This window comes from Cotesia typhae, unplaced genomic scaffold (assembly GCF_013202065.1).
Source record: "Cotesia typhae breed Kobodo isofemale line unplaced genomic scaffold, CoteBio_Ctyphae contig_65, whole genome shotgun sequence".
Lineage (NCBI taxonomy): Eukaryota > Metazoa > Arthropoda > Insecta > Hymenoptera > Braconidae > Cotesia > Cotesia typhae.
The window spans coordinates 1,862,310-1,877,148 of record NW_027423762.1 but is presented as its reverse complement, the minus strand read 5'-3'; the positions used below and the strand labels follow the sequence as shown (position 1 = coordinate 1,877,148).

At 27.2% G+C, this 14,839-nt stretch overlaps 4 protein-coding genes across 9 annotated transcripts; 1 reads left to right on the top strand and 3 right to left on the bottom strand.

The window, feature by feature from the left end:
• Positions 1-19: 19 nt before the first annotated feature.
• Cda4 (chitin deacetylase Cda4) lies at positions 20-4,275 on the bottom strand. 2 transcript variants are annotated; one of them, XM_074250848.1, is made up of 8 exons: positions 4,141-4,275; positions 2,002-2,117; positions 1,818-1,929; positions 1,622-1,749; positions 1,310-1,515; positions 695-1,237; positions 228-419; positions 20-159 (listed from the first exon to the last, which is right to left on the bottom strand). In XM_074250848.1, exons 1-8 carry the CDS (start codon positions 4,160-4,162, stop codon positions 57-59), a joined length of 1,422 nt encoding a protein of 473 aa, XP_074106949.1. In that variant the 5' UTR covers positions 4,163-4,275; the 3' UTR covers positions 20-56. The 2 variants fall into 2 exon arrangements, with proteins under 2 accessions (XP_074106949.1, XP_074106948.1); XM_074250847.1 differs by lacking the exon at positions 4,141-4,275 and adding an exon at positions 3,354-3,819.
• Positions 4,276-4,507: 232 nt separating this feature from the next.
• LOC141532491 (coiled-coil domain-containing protein 134) lies at positions 4,508-6,558 on the bottom strand. Of its 2 annotated transcripts, none has more exons than XM_074250851.1 (3): positions 6,267-6,558; positions 5,146-5,355; positions 4,508-4,898 (listed from the first exon to the last, which is right to left on the bottom strand). In XM_074250851.1, exons 1-3 carry the CDS (start codon positions 6,403-6,405, stop codon positions 4,552-4,554), a joined length of 696 nt encoding a protein of 231 aa, XP_074106952.1. In that variant the 5' UTR covers positions 6,406-6,558; the 3' UTR covers positions 4,508-4,551. The 2 variants fall into 2 exon arrangements, with proteins under 2 accessions (XP_074106952.1, XP_074106953.1); XM_074250852.1 differs by lacking the exon at positions 6,267-6,558 and adding an exon at positions 6,059-6,176 and having other exon boundaries at positions 5,146-5,363.
• A 380-nt stretch (positions 6,559-6,938) lies between these two features.
• On the top strand, positions 6,939-9,282 carry LOC141532490 (protein YIPF6). The gene is made up of 7 exons (XM_074250849.1): positions 6,939-7,142; positions 7,217-7,351; positions 7,410-7,488; positions 7,550-7,592; positions 8,406-8,534; positions 8,607-8,764; positions 8,835-9,282. The coding sequence occupies exons 1-7, from the start codon at positions 7,089-7,091 to the stop codon at positions 8,948-8,950; spliced, it is 714 nt and encodes a 237-aa protein (XP_074106950.1). The 5' UTR covers positions 6,939-7,088; the 3' UTR covers positions 8,951-9,282.
• Positions 9,101-14,626, bottom strand: Bbs8 (tetratricopeptide repeat protein 8). Of its 4 annotated transcripts, none has more exons than XM_074250844.1 (9): positions 12,798-14,626; positions 11,786-11,975; positions 11,516-11,708; positions 11,159-11,436; positions 10,572-10,820; positions 10,327-10,502; positions 10,065-10,236; positions 9,523-9,729; positions 9,101-9,460 (listed from the first exon to the last, which is right to left on the bottom strand). In XM_074250844.1, exons 2-9 carry the CDS (start codon positions 11,882-11,884, stop codon positions 9,344-9,346), a joined length of 1,491 nt encoding a protein of 496 aa, XP_074106945.1. In that variant the 5' UTR covers positions 11,885-11,975; positions 12,798-14,626; the 3' UTR covers positions 9,101-9,343. The 4 variants fall into 4 exon arrangements, with proteins under 4 accessions (XP_074106945.1, XP_074106946.1, XP_074106947.1 ...); XM_074250845.1 differs by having other exon boundaries at positions 11,786-11,961; XM_074250846.1 differs by having other exon boundaries at positions 11,786-11,961; positions 12,896-14,626.
• Positions 14,627-14,839: the final 213 nt, after the last annotated feature.

Genomic DNA, 14,839 nt, shown 5'->3' with positions numbered 1-14,839 from the left:
ATTAATCATTTGACTTAAAAATTTTATTTCAAGTCATTATAAAAGTGAAAGCCAGTTTATTTCTTCTCAGGATCATAGTTATCATTAATTATACCAGAGCCTTTTGCATCTCCTAGCCAAGGATATTTATTCGGGCATTCAACGCACGTCTCCATATATCTAATAAAAAGAAAAATTTTTCAGAACATGAATGAGATATTTGTTAAGTAAAAAATTCTTCTACTTACCTTGTTGTCGTAAAATTAGCATCGGCTGGTTTAAAATCAAGAGCACATTTGTTAGCATTATTGCACGGTGGACCAGGATCATTTTCTACTTTTTTACAAGACCATGGTTCATAATTATTCAAAGCTTTTAGAGGCTTAGGGTCTGTAATCCATCTTAAAGCTTGAGTTGCGGTAACGAAATAAACGTCAGGTCTGAAATTATTATTATTATTATTATTTGATATACATGCATATCAAAATTATTAAAATATTTTTGATGAGAATTTCCATCTCCATATAAATTATTATGATCATATAATATTTGTTCTGGAGTAATTTTTAACTCTACAATTATTATTATTACTATGAGAAAGTTTTAGAGTGGATAAATTATTGTATAATAAATATTTATATTGAGCTGTTTCTGAGAAAATAAAACAGGGATCAATTATATCACTAAGCAGAGTTAAATTTAAATAAAATCTTACAATGTAATAGTCCAGTCGAGAAATTTGGCAAGACCTCTTTCCAATTCTTTGATCTGAAACCAGTTTGTATGGAATGGCATCATGTAAGGAGCACGATTTTGAAGATAATACCGATTAAAATCTTCTTGCAGCCACTCGAAAACTTCTTCAGGATCATGATTATGAAGAACACACTGATCTAAGTAAGGACAATGACCACCTTCGTAAGTCTCGACATAGTGAGCATTAAGAGGTATTTCCCAAACTCCTGGGAATGATTTAGTCGGGCACGTTCCTGCTTTACATTCGTGAGGAATTTTATGATCGAGAGTGTAAGGCCAAATTGGTGTTTTTAATGGAGAAATTCCAATACTGCTGTCATATATGTACCCAAAATCTTCAATCACTTTGTATTGGGTGTTTCTACCAGGTTTAAGGTATGGAGCACGCATTCCAGAAATTTCGTTGATACTGATGTTTGAAAAACGTCGTAGAATCTCTCGCATTCCAATCATTTCACCTACCCACTCTTCGTACCCTTTGTCTTCTAAGCCTTTTTGCAATCTATAATTTTTATTAATTCGATTATTTTTATTTAATTAATCAATGCTCTAATCTAGTTGAATTTTAACTTACGAAATAGTTTCAGTAGCTATCTCATGACCATCATGAGCTAGACTTTGAACCATATTATAATTACAATATTCGTGAGAAATAAAAAATGTGCCCTTAAGCGGACAATTGTTTGGATTCAAACGATCGCTGTTGAATATTTTTTGATAGTGATCGAAATTGTTGTGATTTATCGCACCATCAAAAGTTAGAAGAATCATTTGTGGAGTCTGAAAATCAAAATTGATGTTGGATAGATACATAAATATAATAAATTACAAAATTGATAATAAATAAATTTCTAAATATTATATATTTATTTAAGTAAGCACTGACATCTTCAGGTGCAAGTCCTCCAGGTATTATTGTTCCATCGCGAGAGCAAAAGCAGTAAGGAAGTTGACAGGTGGATGTGTCACAACGTTCAGCCAAATCTGTGGGTGTCTCTGTTACGGGCGCAGGAGCTTATTTTATGAAAATAAAAATAAATTTATCAGTTTAATATTAATTTAAATAAAATAAAAGAATTTACTTGTAGGAATAGGCCCACATCTTGCTTCATTTTTAAATGTACAAAATTTGCTGATATCATCAAAATGTAATCCTGACGGGCATCTGTTTAGGTAAGGATATCCATCTACACACTTTTTCAAAAAAATTTATGCATCAACAAATCTAATAAGAATAAATCTTTTCATGGCAAAAAAAAAACTTACTTGATAAAATCTTCTGCATGTTGCAGGATCGGCAAAATTACCATTACCCTGTCCTTCTGGACATGTAAACTCTTCATCTTTTTTTTCGTCTTCTTTTTTAACTTTTTGACAATTAACTGCAATCAAATGAATTATATTAATCGTATCTCATTTTTATTAATAGTAAAAAAAAATAAGTATAACAAATTAAGTCTTGAGTTATTTTTCTAAGACTCTTTTTCAACTCTCGGTACCAAATCAATTCCAGCTTCTTATTGTATTAAGTGGCAAAATATAACAATAATTATTCTGTGATATTTTGAACTTTAAAAAGATTTAATAGGTGTGGTGTATGACGATCAGAAAAGAGTCAGAGAAAACGTCGATAGAGCAAAGTGATTTGAGAAAGTACTGTTATTCTAAACATTCTAATATAAATGTTGACTCAAGAGAATTGATATCTCTTCAAATAGTAATAATACTCTGTTACAACACTTCCTTAATTTTTCATCTAATGTTATGCCATAAATTAATGACATTTATTAAATAGTTATTTTTTATCAAATATTATTAATTTTAAAAATTTTCTTTTTCATATTAAATAACAGGTTAAATTATGAATACAATACAATAGAAATTAACAATTAACGAAGAAAATTATTTTTATAGTTAAACAGGATATAATGCAACTCCTTTGTTATTATAATGTTATCGACTAATGAATACTTTTAAATAATAATTTCTTGTTAATTTTTAGCATAAAATACTTTTTTTTTTTTCCAATTCCAAGGATATTATACAATCATAAAGAAAAATATAGTATCGATTTTTCAAATTATATTAGTTCAATTTTTTAATAAATAATAGCTCATCATTACTGTATTAATAAATTAACTTCAGTTAATGCAAGTTATCATAGTTAAAGGTGAAGCATTTTAAAAATTTTATTCCTCTAAGAGGATTCTAGGTAAACTTTCTAAAAAATGAAATTGATTAATATTCAAAAATTAATAAATTTCTAAGTAATTTATAATAATGAAAATGTAAAACAAATTTTCTCTGATTTTTTTGTAATTTCTAATTAATTGAAAAATATTAAAAAGTAATTTATGATACAAGTTTTAATAATTCCAGTGAATGTTACTGTAATATGAAACAAATACAAAGAAGAAAAAGTATTAAACACAGACTGTACGTTTTAATACACTAAAAATAGCAATAATTTTTACCAGTGAATATTCAATTTCTACTAAAAATAAATTTATCGTTGTTATTTCACTTTTAATCACTTTTTATTACATTATTGTAATTATATATTTTATAAATGAATTAAATATAGTAATTTCATAGAGAAAAAACAAACTAATTATTACCTGCAATCACTGTAAAAACAGTTAGTATAAACACAATTTGAAGTTTCATTATTTTATTTCATATAATCTATTTTCAATTAAATAGAAAAATAAAAATCTTTTACAATAAATGATTGAAAAAGATGTTTGATATAAAAATAGACCAGACCACAAAGAAGTATCATTTGTTTATATCTTTAGCACAATTTAATAAACATTTAAATAATTAAAAATTTATATTTATTAAAACAGTAACTTCCACTTCGTATATCAGACACAATCCAACATCAACTGCGTTCTGATGAACTACTAATGAAAGGTTTTACTGAATGGTCGTCGAGCACTTTCTATCCACCCAACATCATCGAGGACGCTCGGTGAGAAAAGTGGATTTTATTTGTCGACATGCGATTAAGTCAGTAACATTATCATTCTTGATTCCTCGTTTTCACTTATTTTTTTATCTGTATATTTACAAAATACTTATTCTATAAATACTAAAATTTTATTTAATTTAACTCCAAATAATATATGTTCAGAAATCTATGTAAATGTTTACTTTTAAATCTTATTATAAATAATATAAATGACTATTTTTTCTTAGATACAAACTATTCCTTTTAAAATTACAATAAAAAATAAAAATAAATTGCTTTTTTTATGACTTATGACACACAGTTTATGAGATTAATTTACAACGATAATAAAAGATTATTGATTCAGATTCAGATTTAGGTGATGGTGATGGCTATGGGTTAAATGGTCGATGGTGAAAGTCAGAAAGCTTAGAATATATCTTCATACATACTATTTTCGTCGATTACAATCATGAACGTTGAACTTGAAATTTCTCACCACTTGTATGTCGTGTTAAAGTGGAATATATGTATATCTTCTTGTGGTGTCTTAGCTATGTCATATAAAATGTAAAGGAGAAACCAGTCGGCTGGGTAGACACAGACCCACATTCTCGCGCGAAAGCAAACGTGTTTTTTTTTAAATACATTTTTTATACCTATATAGTATAGTAGATTGGGTTTGGTAGTTCCATCAGGTTTCTCTTATTTTAGCCGGACATTGATGACACAAATACTGATAAACCGAGCCATCAGGTTTTACCCAGACATATCGATTACAATCAGCTCACAATAAACAAAAAAAGTAACAAATATTTATTATGGAATTTCATTTATATCATATTTATTTATGTGGTTAAGATTTATAATTCTACTCGAGCTATTTGAGGGCCTGGTTTATGTTTTTTTATTGTTTTTCTTTGTTTTTCCGCAGTTTTGCCTTTCACTGATGACCTTCCCTTCTTATTCTGTACGTAAGGATTTGAATAATTTGGCTTACGGCTTATTATATTGAGTTCTTGTAATGCTAGGTCCAATATTTCAATAGTCGGTTGATCCAAAAGATACCGGTTATTGTTAATAAATATCATCGACCACTTCAGGGAATCAAACGAGCTTTTTTGTTTCTTCAATATTCGTCGAGTTATATCAGGTATTTGCAACACTATATCACTAAATAATGCTGTATTTTCTGAGAGAGCGAATAAAGCTGAAATAAAAAACAAGATTATGATTAAACTATTTTTGACTATTTGATTTTATTTTAATTAAGTAATAATAGTAATTTTTTATTATTTTTAATAAAAAAAATTTTTTAAATGAATCAGGTAATTTTACGCAAGCTATAAAATTAACTAATTTATCTTATCAATATTTTCGTATATAAATTAAACAAAACATGCATGAAATTAATAACTTTAGTTTATTGTAAAAATAATTAATAATTCAAAACTTACAATCTGTTTGCTTAACATCCGAGAATAAATTGTCATGATCCAAATAATCTTCGAAATCTTGAAAAATTTTTTGTTTTCCAGTAATTATTTTAACCATTTGATCAATTATTTTAACAATCATTTCATACTTTCTTTCATACGACTGCAAATTTTTAATATTTTGTACAGCGTAAAGATGCTCACGCCGAAATGATTGGAATAATTTTTTAACTGTTTCGCTGTAATTAAGGAAATGTATAGTATTTAAATAATCATTTTTTTTTCAACAAGAAATTTTTCCCATCAACCATCAACTTTTATAAATGTTTCTAACGGGAAAGATTCACATTCTAACTTCTTTTATATCAAGAATAAAAAGTAAAGATTAATAAAATTAAAAGTATTTTACTTGAAATTTTCAGATTAATAATTAGATTTAATAAAATAAAAAAAATCTAGTCTATAGATTATAATTTATAATTAATGAATAATATTTATCGAACATCGCGTTACAGATGCCATAAGGGAATATACTAAAAATTTTGTTTTTTTTTTTTTTCAAATCCAAAAAAATTTTTAGTTTGAAGAAAAATTTTTTTTTTGCTTTTTTCCCGAAAAAAATTTTTTTATACACTCTTAGGGCTTTTCACCGGAACCTTTCGCCGGTATATGCCTTTATGGCATCGGGAATGCGATATAGTAGTTGTGAAGAAAAGGAAAAGTAACATTGAATAATTTTTTGTACAATTTTGCGTATCTTTAGTTAATGTATGTCAATATAACTATTTTTTAAATGAAGAAAAAATCAGAAATTTGAACGTAATTAAAAAAAAAAAATTGTAAAAAGAATAAATTTTTGTGAAGCGATAGAATAGTTCAAGAATCGATAAAAACTAATTTAAAATTGAAAATCTATTAACTTATATCAACTTACTGTGGTTACTATATAATAAACGCAGATATTCGAAAATATTTTATTTTAAAATCAAATATTAGTTCAAATGTATAAATTTATAAATTGAAAAATTATTGGAAAACTTTTAAATTAAAATTAATTTTTGCTTACAAATTTTATTTAAAAAATTTATCTTTTATATTAAAATTTATACTAGATAAAGTAAAAACAAAAAAAAAAAGGATACGATGTTGTTGTTTTTCAAATATTGCAGTTTCATTATTGCTATTGTTGATTGGTTCATTTTCTATATGCTCTGTAGCCTCTTGCACGCATGCTCGATCAGCATTCAACAACAACACACCGCAAATAAATAATAAATGCATTGTAAATACAGCACGGAATAATTTAAAATTTTTTCAATATAAAAATACAATTCTATATATTACGATTTAAAGTTGTATTTGCAATTAAATAAAAAAATATACTTATTTATCTTATTCGTGGGTGTAAAGTACATATACGCATTAGTTTTTACCGACAAGCCATGTTGGAAACTACTAGTACCACCTACCTTTCTGTCATGTAAACATAATTATCTGTCAAGAAAATTAATCAAATTACACGTAGCTTAGTGGCATTTAACATCACAAAAATTGTGTATTTACCAAGTTTTAATATTATTTACTACGTACATATATGTTTCAATAAACTTCCAAGTACTGAAATTATGAAACAATTACTAATTATAATTAATTCAATGTTTAGTTAATTAATCAACTTGTTATTATCACGTGAATAAACAGTGGACATATATTTTTTAACGATATATCAATTTTTTAAATGCTCTAAAATATCTTTTTATTGTTTTCAATATTTTTGCTTATTATTGGTATTAAAATATTGAAATTCTAAACTATATTAATTGTTATATATTTCCAAATCGTTAAAATTGAATCAAAAGCCGAATTAGTTTTTCCTCAGTTGTTATTGCAGCACTTTAATTAATTTTTTAATAAATGTTTAAAAAAATATTGATAGTTTATTGTAAAAAATATTTTCAATAAAAATGGATCCGATGTCATCAACAAATGAAATCGGAATGCATGATGCTAAATTGGACGTAAGTTAAATGTAACCTCTCAGTGATTTTTTTTTAATAGCATTTGAATTATTTATCAATCATTATTTTTTCAGATGTATGACGATGTATTATACAATATTGATCCTCAAAATGTCGAAGGAGAAATGACCGTAGGAAGTACAAGACAGCAAGCTAATCTTGGAGAACCTGAATTTAATACTTTAGATGAACCTATTAAGGATACGATTGTACGTTTTTGACAAATTAATATTTACATAAATGGATAAATATATTTTTTAATTTCAGCTCAGAGATCTTAAAACAGTTGGAAACAAATTTTACCATGTTATTTATCCAAAAGAAAAGTCAAGCTTACTTAAAGAATGTAAGATATTTGTTAATTTGTTTCAAAACATTTATCACAATAATAATTTCTTTTATTTTAGGGGATCTTTGGGGTCCTTTGGTGTTATGTACGTTCATGGCAATGTAAGTTTCTTTTTCATGAATGTATTTAATTTTTTTTTTTTATTGTGATCATTAAGTTCCGTTGAAAAATACTTTACTAGAGTTAAATTTAATTTTTTTAATCTGAACTATACAAACTTATTTATTTATTTTTTTAATATCTATATGGAGTATAAAAAGTAGTTGAAAAATTTTGATCATAAAGGAATTTTTAATAACACAAGAATTATTGATTTGTTTTAATTTTGATTTTTACAATAAAATATTTGTATTTACGCTAGAAACTATGACACTGAAGTTGAGAGACTTCAAACTAGGTCTTGAACGGAAGGAAAAAAAAATGAAAATTGGATTTTTGGCAGAAGTTTTTACAAAAAAATGGAAAATTTGGCTAAAATTTCGCAGAATTTTTTTTTTTTTTAATAGTTATAATTGAAAAAAAAATTTCCGTTCAAGACCTTGTAAATTATATTTCGAAGACCTGTCTAAAATTTCATCAAGATCGGTTGAGTAGTTCTCGAGGAATCGTGGTTATCGTTTTTGAAGACATAGTTTTGAGAAAGACGCGTTTAAAGTTTTGAGTTTCAATACAACTTTTTAAAACTGTATCTCCGAAATTATTATTCAGATCGATTTGAAACTTTAGGACAATATTCTAGAGATGTTGTAAAATTTAATAAAATATTAAAAAAAATCAATTTTTTGGAACCGCGAAACTTATGTGATCCCTTAAAGTAACAAGATTGTGTACGAAATTGACTTAAAATAAATAATACACAGATAAATAAAAGAAAAGTACCATTTTTGTTAATATTGTTTTTTATTACAACTTAGGATCTTGCAAGGCTCTGCTGATGATACAAATTCAAATGATGGTGGACCAGAGTTTGCAGAAGTATTTGTAATAGTATGGATTGGATCGATGATCGTAACATTAAATTCAAAATTATTGGGAGGAAATATGTAAGATTATCCTATAATATTTTATAAGGTAAATTATTCTTTATTTAATAACATAACTATTTATTGTTACAGATCGTTTTTCCAAAGTGTTTGTGTCTTGGGTTATTGTCTATTACCAACGACAATAGCTCTCATTGTATGTAAAATTATTCTTCTATTTGAACAAACAACTTATTTATTTTTTATTCGCTTAGTTATTGTAATTGTTGGATTTGCTTGGGCCACTTACGGTAAATATTTTCATAAATTTATTTATACTAAATTTAATAACGTTTCTTTAATTAACGATACATTTTACAGCGTCAACGGCTTTTCTTGGTGACAGTCAACCACCTCAACGAAAACTTCTGGCAATATATCCAATATTTTTGTTTTATTTCATTATTTCCTGGTTAATTATTTCTCATTCCGCATAAAGTGAATCTCAATCCTTCCGAGATTAATCTATGCACAAATCAATGATTTCAATATAAAATTTTAAGAAGACCGAATTCCAGCATTTAGCTAAGTGAAGGTATTTTTTGTTCTAAGTTAAAATAATGTAAATGAAACATACTGATTGATGAAATTAATATTTAAATATCATCAATTTTTTGATATTTAAACTTAGTTGTCATTTTCTAACTAAATAGAAAAATTTTTTAAATTTAGTAATTTAAATATATACTTTAATAAATACCATAATAATTAATTTTGACACGTGATGTAAATTGTATATAATAATAATAATGATCAAACATAAAATTTTTATTGTTTTCTTATATATTTAATCTTAAATAAATTAATTAAAAAAAAAATATGTGCATGATTTAATCATAAAAAAAATGATGCTGAAATTGTTCAAAAAGAAGTTTAGTATCTAGATGACTTGGGTACGCATAAAGCGATTTTTGAACTGCAAGGTAACTCGTTTGTAAGTCACCGATCTAAAAAAAATTTTATTAATTAGTTTTTAAATTATTTAAAATTATTGAACTATTGATCCTACCTGATGTGCTAAGTAAGCACTATTGAAATGGGGTTCATGCATGTAATCGACAATACTCGCAGCCGCATGAAAATACGTTCTAGCTGCAGTTACATTTCCTTTCTTTATTTCAAGAACTCCTAAATTATTATACGAGCTGGCATGTCTATTATCTATTGATATTGCTAATCTGAGACATTCTTCAGCCAATACGTAGTCACCTCTCACCTAAAATTATTAATTCTTCATCAATTTTGACTATTATTTAGGATAGAAGTACCGTTTTTGGCCAGTTAGCATTTGAATTAATTTATAAAAAATTATAATATTATAACTATATTTTTGTTGTTTTAAAAAATTTATATTAAAACAATGGTTTACTGATATAAATTCATTTCTATTGTTTATTTGAACAATAAATGGCCATAAACGATACAGTGGCCACAACTTCTACCTTATTTGAATTTTTTACGGATTAAAAAAAGAGGAATTAATTTTATATCATTCGTACTTATTGCACCATAAACGTAAAAAAATCATGCACGAAAAAAATGTACACTTACAATGGCTATTTGAGAAATATTGTACCAAATGTCAGCAGCATTTTCATTAGTAGCAAGACTTAAAGCCCTTTCAAAGCATGATATCGTATGATCCCACTGCTGTGCGTAAAAACAACACAAACCAAGATTGTTAAGTAATTCAGCATTGTACACGCCCATTTGAAGTAATCTCCTGTAAAAAATTAAAAAAAAAAAAAAAAAAAAACAACTTAATTAAACAAATAATAAAATAAGTTTATCGTTATAACTAATGAATTAGTACCGATAATATCGTAATCCCAATTCTGGTTGATCATTGTAAAAATGATGCATTCCTATACTCGCGATTGCTTCACTATTGGCAGCATCTTCCTGAGCTACCATTTTATAATATTTAACAGACATAGTTGTACTGTTTAATCCCTCAAAAACTCTTGCCATTTCTGTGAGAATAGTCACCTTTAATATTGGAGGTAAGAATTAAGTTTAGTTTTTTTAAAGAGAAAAAATTATTTAAAATTTACTAACATCATTAGGAAAATATTCAAGTCCTCGTTTACATAAATCTAACGCAGCTAAAGGTTGATCAAGTCTTATAAATACTCTAATCAATCTTATTATAATGTCTATATTTTTATGTTCTTTTAAAGCTGATTTAAATTGTTCTTCTGCATCTCTGACGAGTCCAAGGGTGTAATAACATTTACCGAGTTGCACTTTCCACCACCAATCTTTAAAATTAGATACTTGAATCGCCTGTACTGCTAAATCTAGTGCCTGTAATTTTTCAGCATGTATTTTATTTAGTTACAAATTTTATATTTATTTTAATTGATGTATGAGGAGCTGATTTTCAAAAGGGTACTTTTTTATATTTTAAAAGAACATTTTTTTTATCTTTTTAATATTGAGTACTTCGAGAATTATAAAGATTCCTAAATGAAAATCGAATTGTAGCTTCATAATCGATATCACTTTGTAGCTAAATTAAAAAAGTTCAATAAAAATATTTTTAATTGAAGATAACCAGTTTTTTTGTTTCGATTAATCAAAAATAAAAAGATACCCTTTTAAAACTCAACTCCTCATGTGTATTAATTATTTATTAGACTAACATTTCTTGCATCATGCTCATGGTAAAAAATGTATTCAAAAAGAGGTTTTGCAATTCCATTTTTACTTGCATACTTAGAGATATTTAATCTCGAAATTTGAATGAAAGGTCCATCAGGTTCTGATAACATTGAAGCTGTTCCAAGTCTCACCGCGCGCCCTGATGAAGTAGTTATAGGTCTTGAAGTCATTGCCGTACGAGGTGTTCTTAAAGCTTGTTCGACGGTTTTAGCAGTAGCAGATTGTGTCATGGGTCTTATTGTACCAGTAACAGGTCTTCCTGAGTAGATAAATAAAAATTTGCTGATACTTTGTAAAGGATTAAATTGATAAATGATAAATGAAAAGAATTCAATTACCTGATTGGGTTTTAGGACGAATTCCTTGACCTACCATTGCTGTACCTGGATTTTTTAACGATGTACCGGGTCTAGGCATTGACGCTATGGTGTAATTATCTAATAAACTTTCAGCAATGCCTTCTTCTTCGCCTTCAATATCGTCCACATATAATTGTAAAGTTAGAGCACGCATTTTTAATACCCAAACAGCCTTTAAAAGTTAATATAATATTTTATTCAAACTATTCAACACATTTTTTACAATTTTAGATGTAAAATAAATTTTACCTGATCTAATGGTTTTTTCCTCAATAAATTGGTACATATTGTTGCACACTCTTCATATTTTCGACGGTTAAATAAGCTTATTGCATTAAACAGTTCCATTTTTATTGTTAAGCTTTAGTTTTTTTTTTTATGTTGACTAGTTTTCTAATGACTCAATGAATACACCTGTTCCATACCTGCTGTGTTGTTACTCCATGTAGTAAAATATCGATTATTTTTATTACACATAGCGCTCAATAAGCAAAACGTCACAACAATAATTTTTTGTTGTTTAATATCAAATAATATACAACAATTAAAATGTACTTTTATTGAAAAATTGTATAAAAGGTTTTTTATTTTGTTTATAAAAAATACGATCCATATTATTTATAAACTTTTAATTGCATCATTTATTTTGAAAATTTTTTTTAGTTCTGTTTAAAATAGATAACACTTCTACGAATAAATAGATAATGAAATTATCTATGAAAGTTTTATTATGGCTAATGCAACTTTTAATCAATTTATATGAAGCTATAATTAATCACTCATAAGTTTTTCATTGAATTTAATTAAAAGTAATGTAAGAAGCATAAAATATTTCGAAACACGCTCCAGTCTATAATACCGAAATCAGAAAACATTTAATTATTTTTGGGCTTCGTTTAACAGATAAATAAGATAAATTCGTACAATAAGTTATTTTCAAAAATGGCCCTTATATCTTCCTAAAATTTAATTTTGTATGGGGAATTTGTTTTAATATTTTTTTATGATAATTCATTTGTTAAAAAACTGGAAAAATTGATCAATTTTTATTATTTTCAGTATTTTTAAAATTTTTGGATCATAATTTTTTTATGTAGAGAATATCTCCATATTAAAGGTAGATCATGTAGTAAATGTATTAATTATTATATTTATTACAATGTATGACATTGGAGACTGTCCCCTACATTTTTTTTTACTACTTGTTACGTTCCCAAATTTTGGGTAGTCAATTTTAAATAATTTAAATCCAGGTTTTTACCTCATTAGGCAATCAATAGATCCCAGGTGGATCGTGTCATCGATTTCTCCTTGAAGTACTTTTTAAAATGAATAAAATTTTTAAGTTTTTAATAATACCTTAAATTTACCTGCCCTCAGGTAGGTGATGGACAGAGAGCCTGAACGCTGGTTAGCGCTCCAGGTGATTTCACCAGAATCGAACTGCTGATAAGCGCTCGCACCCTGGGGGTAATAATTATAATAATTATATAGGATAGGATACCTGAACGCTGGCTAGTGCTCCAGGTAAAGGAACCAGGGTGGAACGCTGATAAGCGCTCTCAACCCTGGGTAGAGGATTTAAGAAATTTCCATTTTAATTGATTGTCAATTAAATAGCCTCAGCAATCGAAGTCGGATTGAAGTCCAATACAAACCAACCCGATTCAATGCGATTCCTGACATCTCCGTTTTTTAATCCGTTTTAATACGATTCAACCCGATATAGTCTAGTCGAGAAGTGAGTTTTCTGTGAAAAATTGTTACAATGCTCTGAAAAATATGGTGATTAGTGCGATGGATTCAGAATTTAATTTTGAAAAAGTGGTATTTTTTTAATTTATCCGCCATTAAAAATTTCATTTATTATAAGCAAAAAACGAAGAGAAAATAAGGGAATATCCGTTTTGTAGCTATAACTTCAGAAAAATTAAAGATATCTGAAATTTGAAAAAAGATCCAAAAAGAGGAGAAAATTTTAGTATTAGAAGTCTCGACTTCTGGAGTTATAGCTCCATTATTTATCATTTTAATTTAACGTTAAAAATAGATTTATTAATTAAGGAATTGGCAGGTTCAGCCTTGAATCAGCAGAGATTGCTCCTCTGCTAAGTCCTCGGACTGACTGTTCCAACAGAAGTCTGGAGACGGAATGCAGGATGAATTTTTACAATGGGTTTTTACAATGGTTTTTAGCAACGCTGCATCTCAGGTTACCCTATGAGAACATCAACGCAGTCCAAATCTCACAACGTAGACTGTTTATAAACTATAGTCTACTGGACTGCGTTAACGTTTGAGAAATCTCTTATCTCGACGTATTTCCTTTACGAAATATCTCGAGTAATCATTAATTAATGTGAAATATTAATTTATAAAATTTTAAATTTGCGAGAACGTAACATACTAATAAGTCTTAAAAGTTGTTTGTAATGTTAAGTAAAATAGACTGCATCTAAGACAATAGATATTTTAACTACTTATTTATGTAATTTTAGTATTTGATTGAAACTGCTTTAATAACTTTAACCAATTAATAAATTTTAGCTGCGGCTATAGCATCATTAGAATTCTCTATGATGGGGTAATGGAAATCACTGCACTTTGAGCTTCATTTGGCTGCTGACTATTGCACTCGTTCTTGCTCCTCCTCTCTTGACTCTCTTCCTTCCTTGATTAGATTCTCGAGCCTTTTTATATCTTCACACAATTCCTTTGTAGGTTCACCTCGTAGAGTCTGCGTTAGAAGCCATTCAAAGTCTGCCTTCACTCTCCCGTCTCTTCACCTCTCTATGTATTCGGTTATCTTCTCGTTCAATGCTGCCGTGTTAAAATTCTGTACCTGAAGATGTGCTCCAGTGCTTCATTTTCATCCTGACACAGTATACACCGCCAGTCTTTGAAGCCTTTTTTACCCGCTCTCACTATATTACCGCATCTGATTCTGCACATCTCCTTTATTATGAAAATTAAGTTAGACGACATCTAAAAATTTTGAGAATATATTATATTAAAAAAAATATTACAAGAAAATAAAAATAAAAATTCATTTGTAAAAAATTTGACAAACTGTATGTACAATAAAAAAAATACTTCTAAAAATTTTCAATGGTAATTTTTACTAATTTTCACATGTGGAATTTTTCAATAAAAATTTTTTTATAATAATTGATTATTATAAAATTTTTAAATAATTTTTAATGTCTGTCAATTTCAGTGTCATGAAATGCAAATATTTAAAATAAAAAATGCAATTTTTTGAAAATAATTTTCTGGAAGAAATTTGTTTGTTAAAAAAAAATT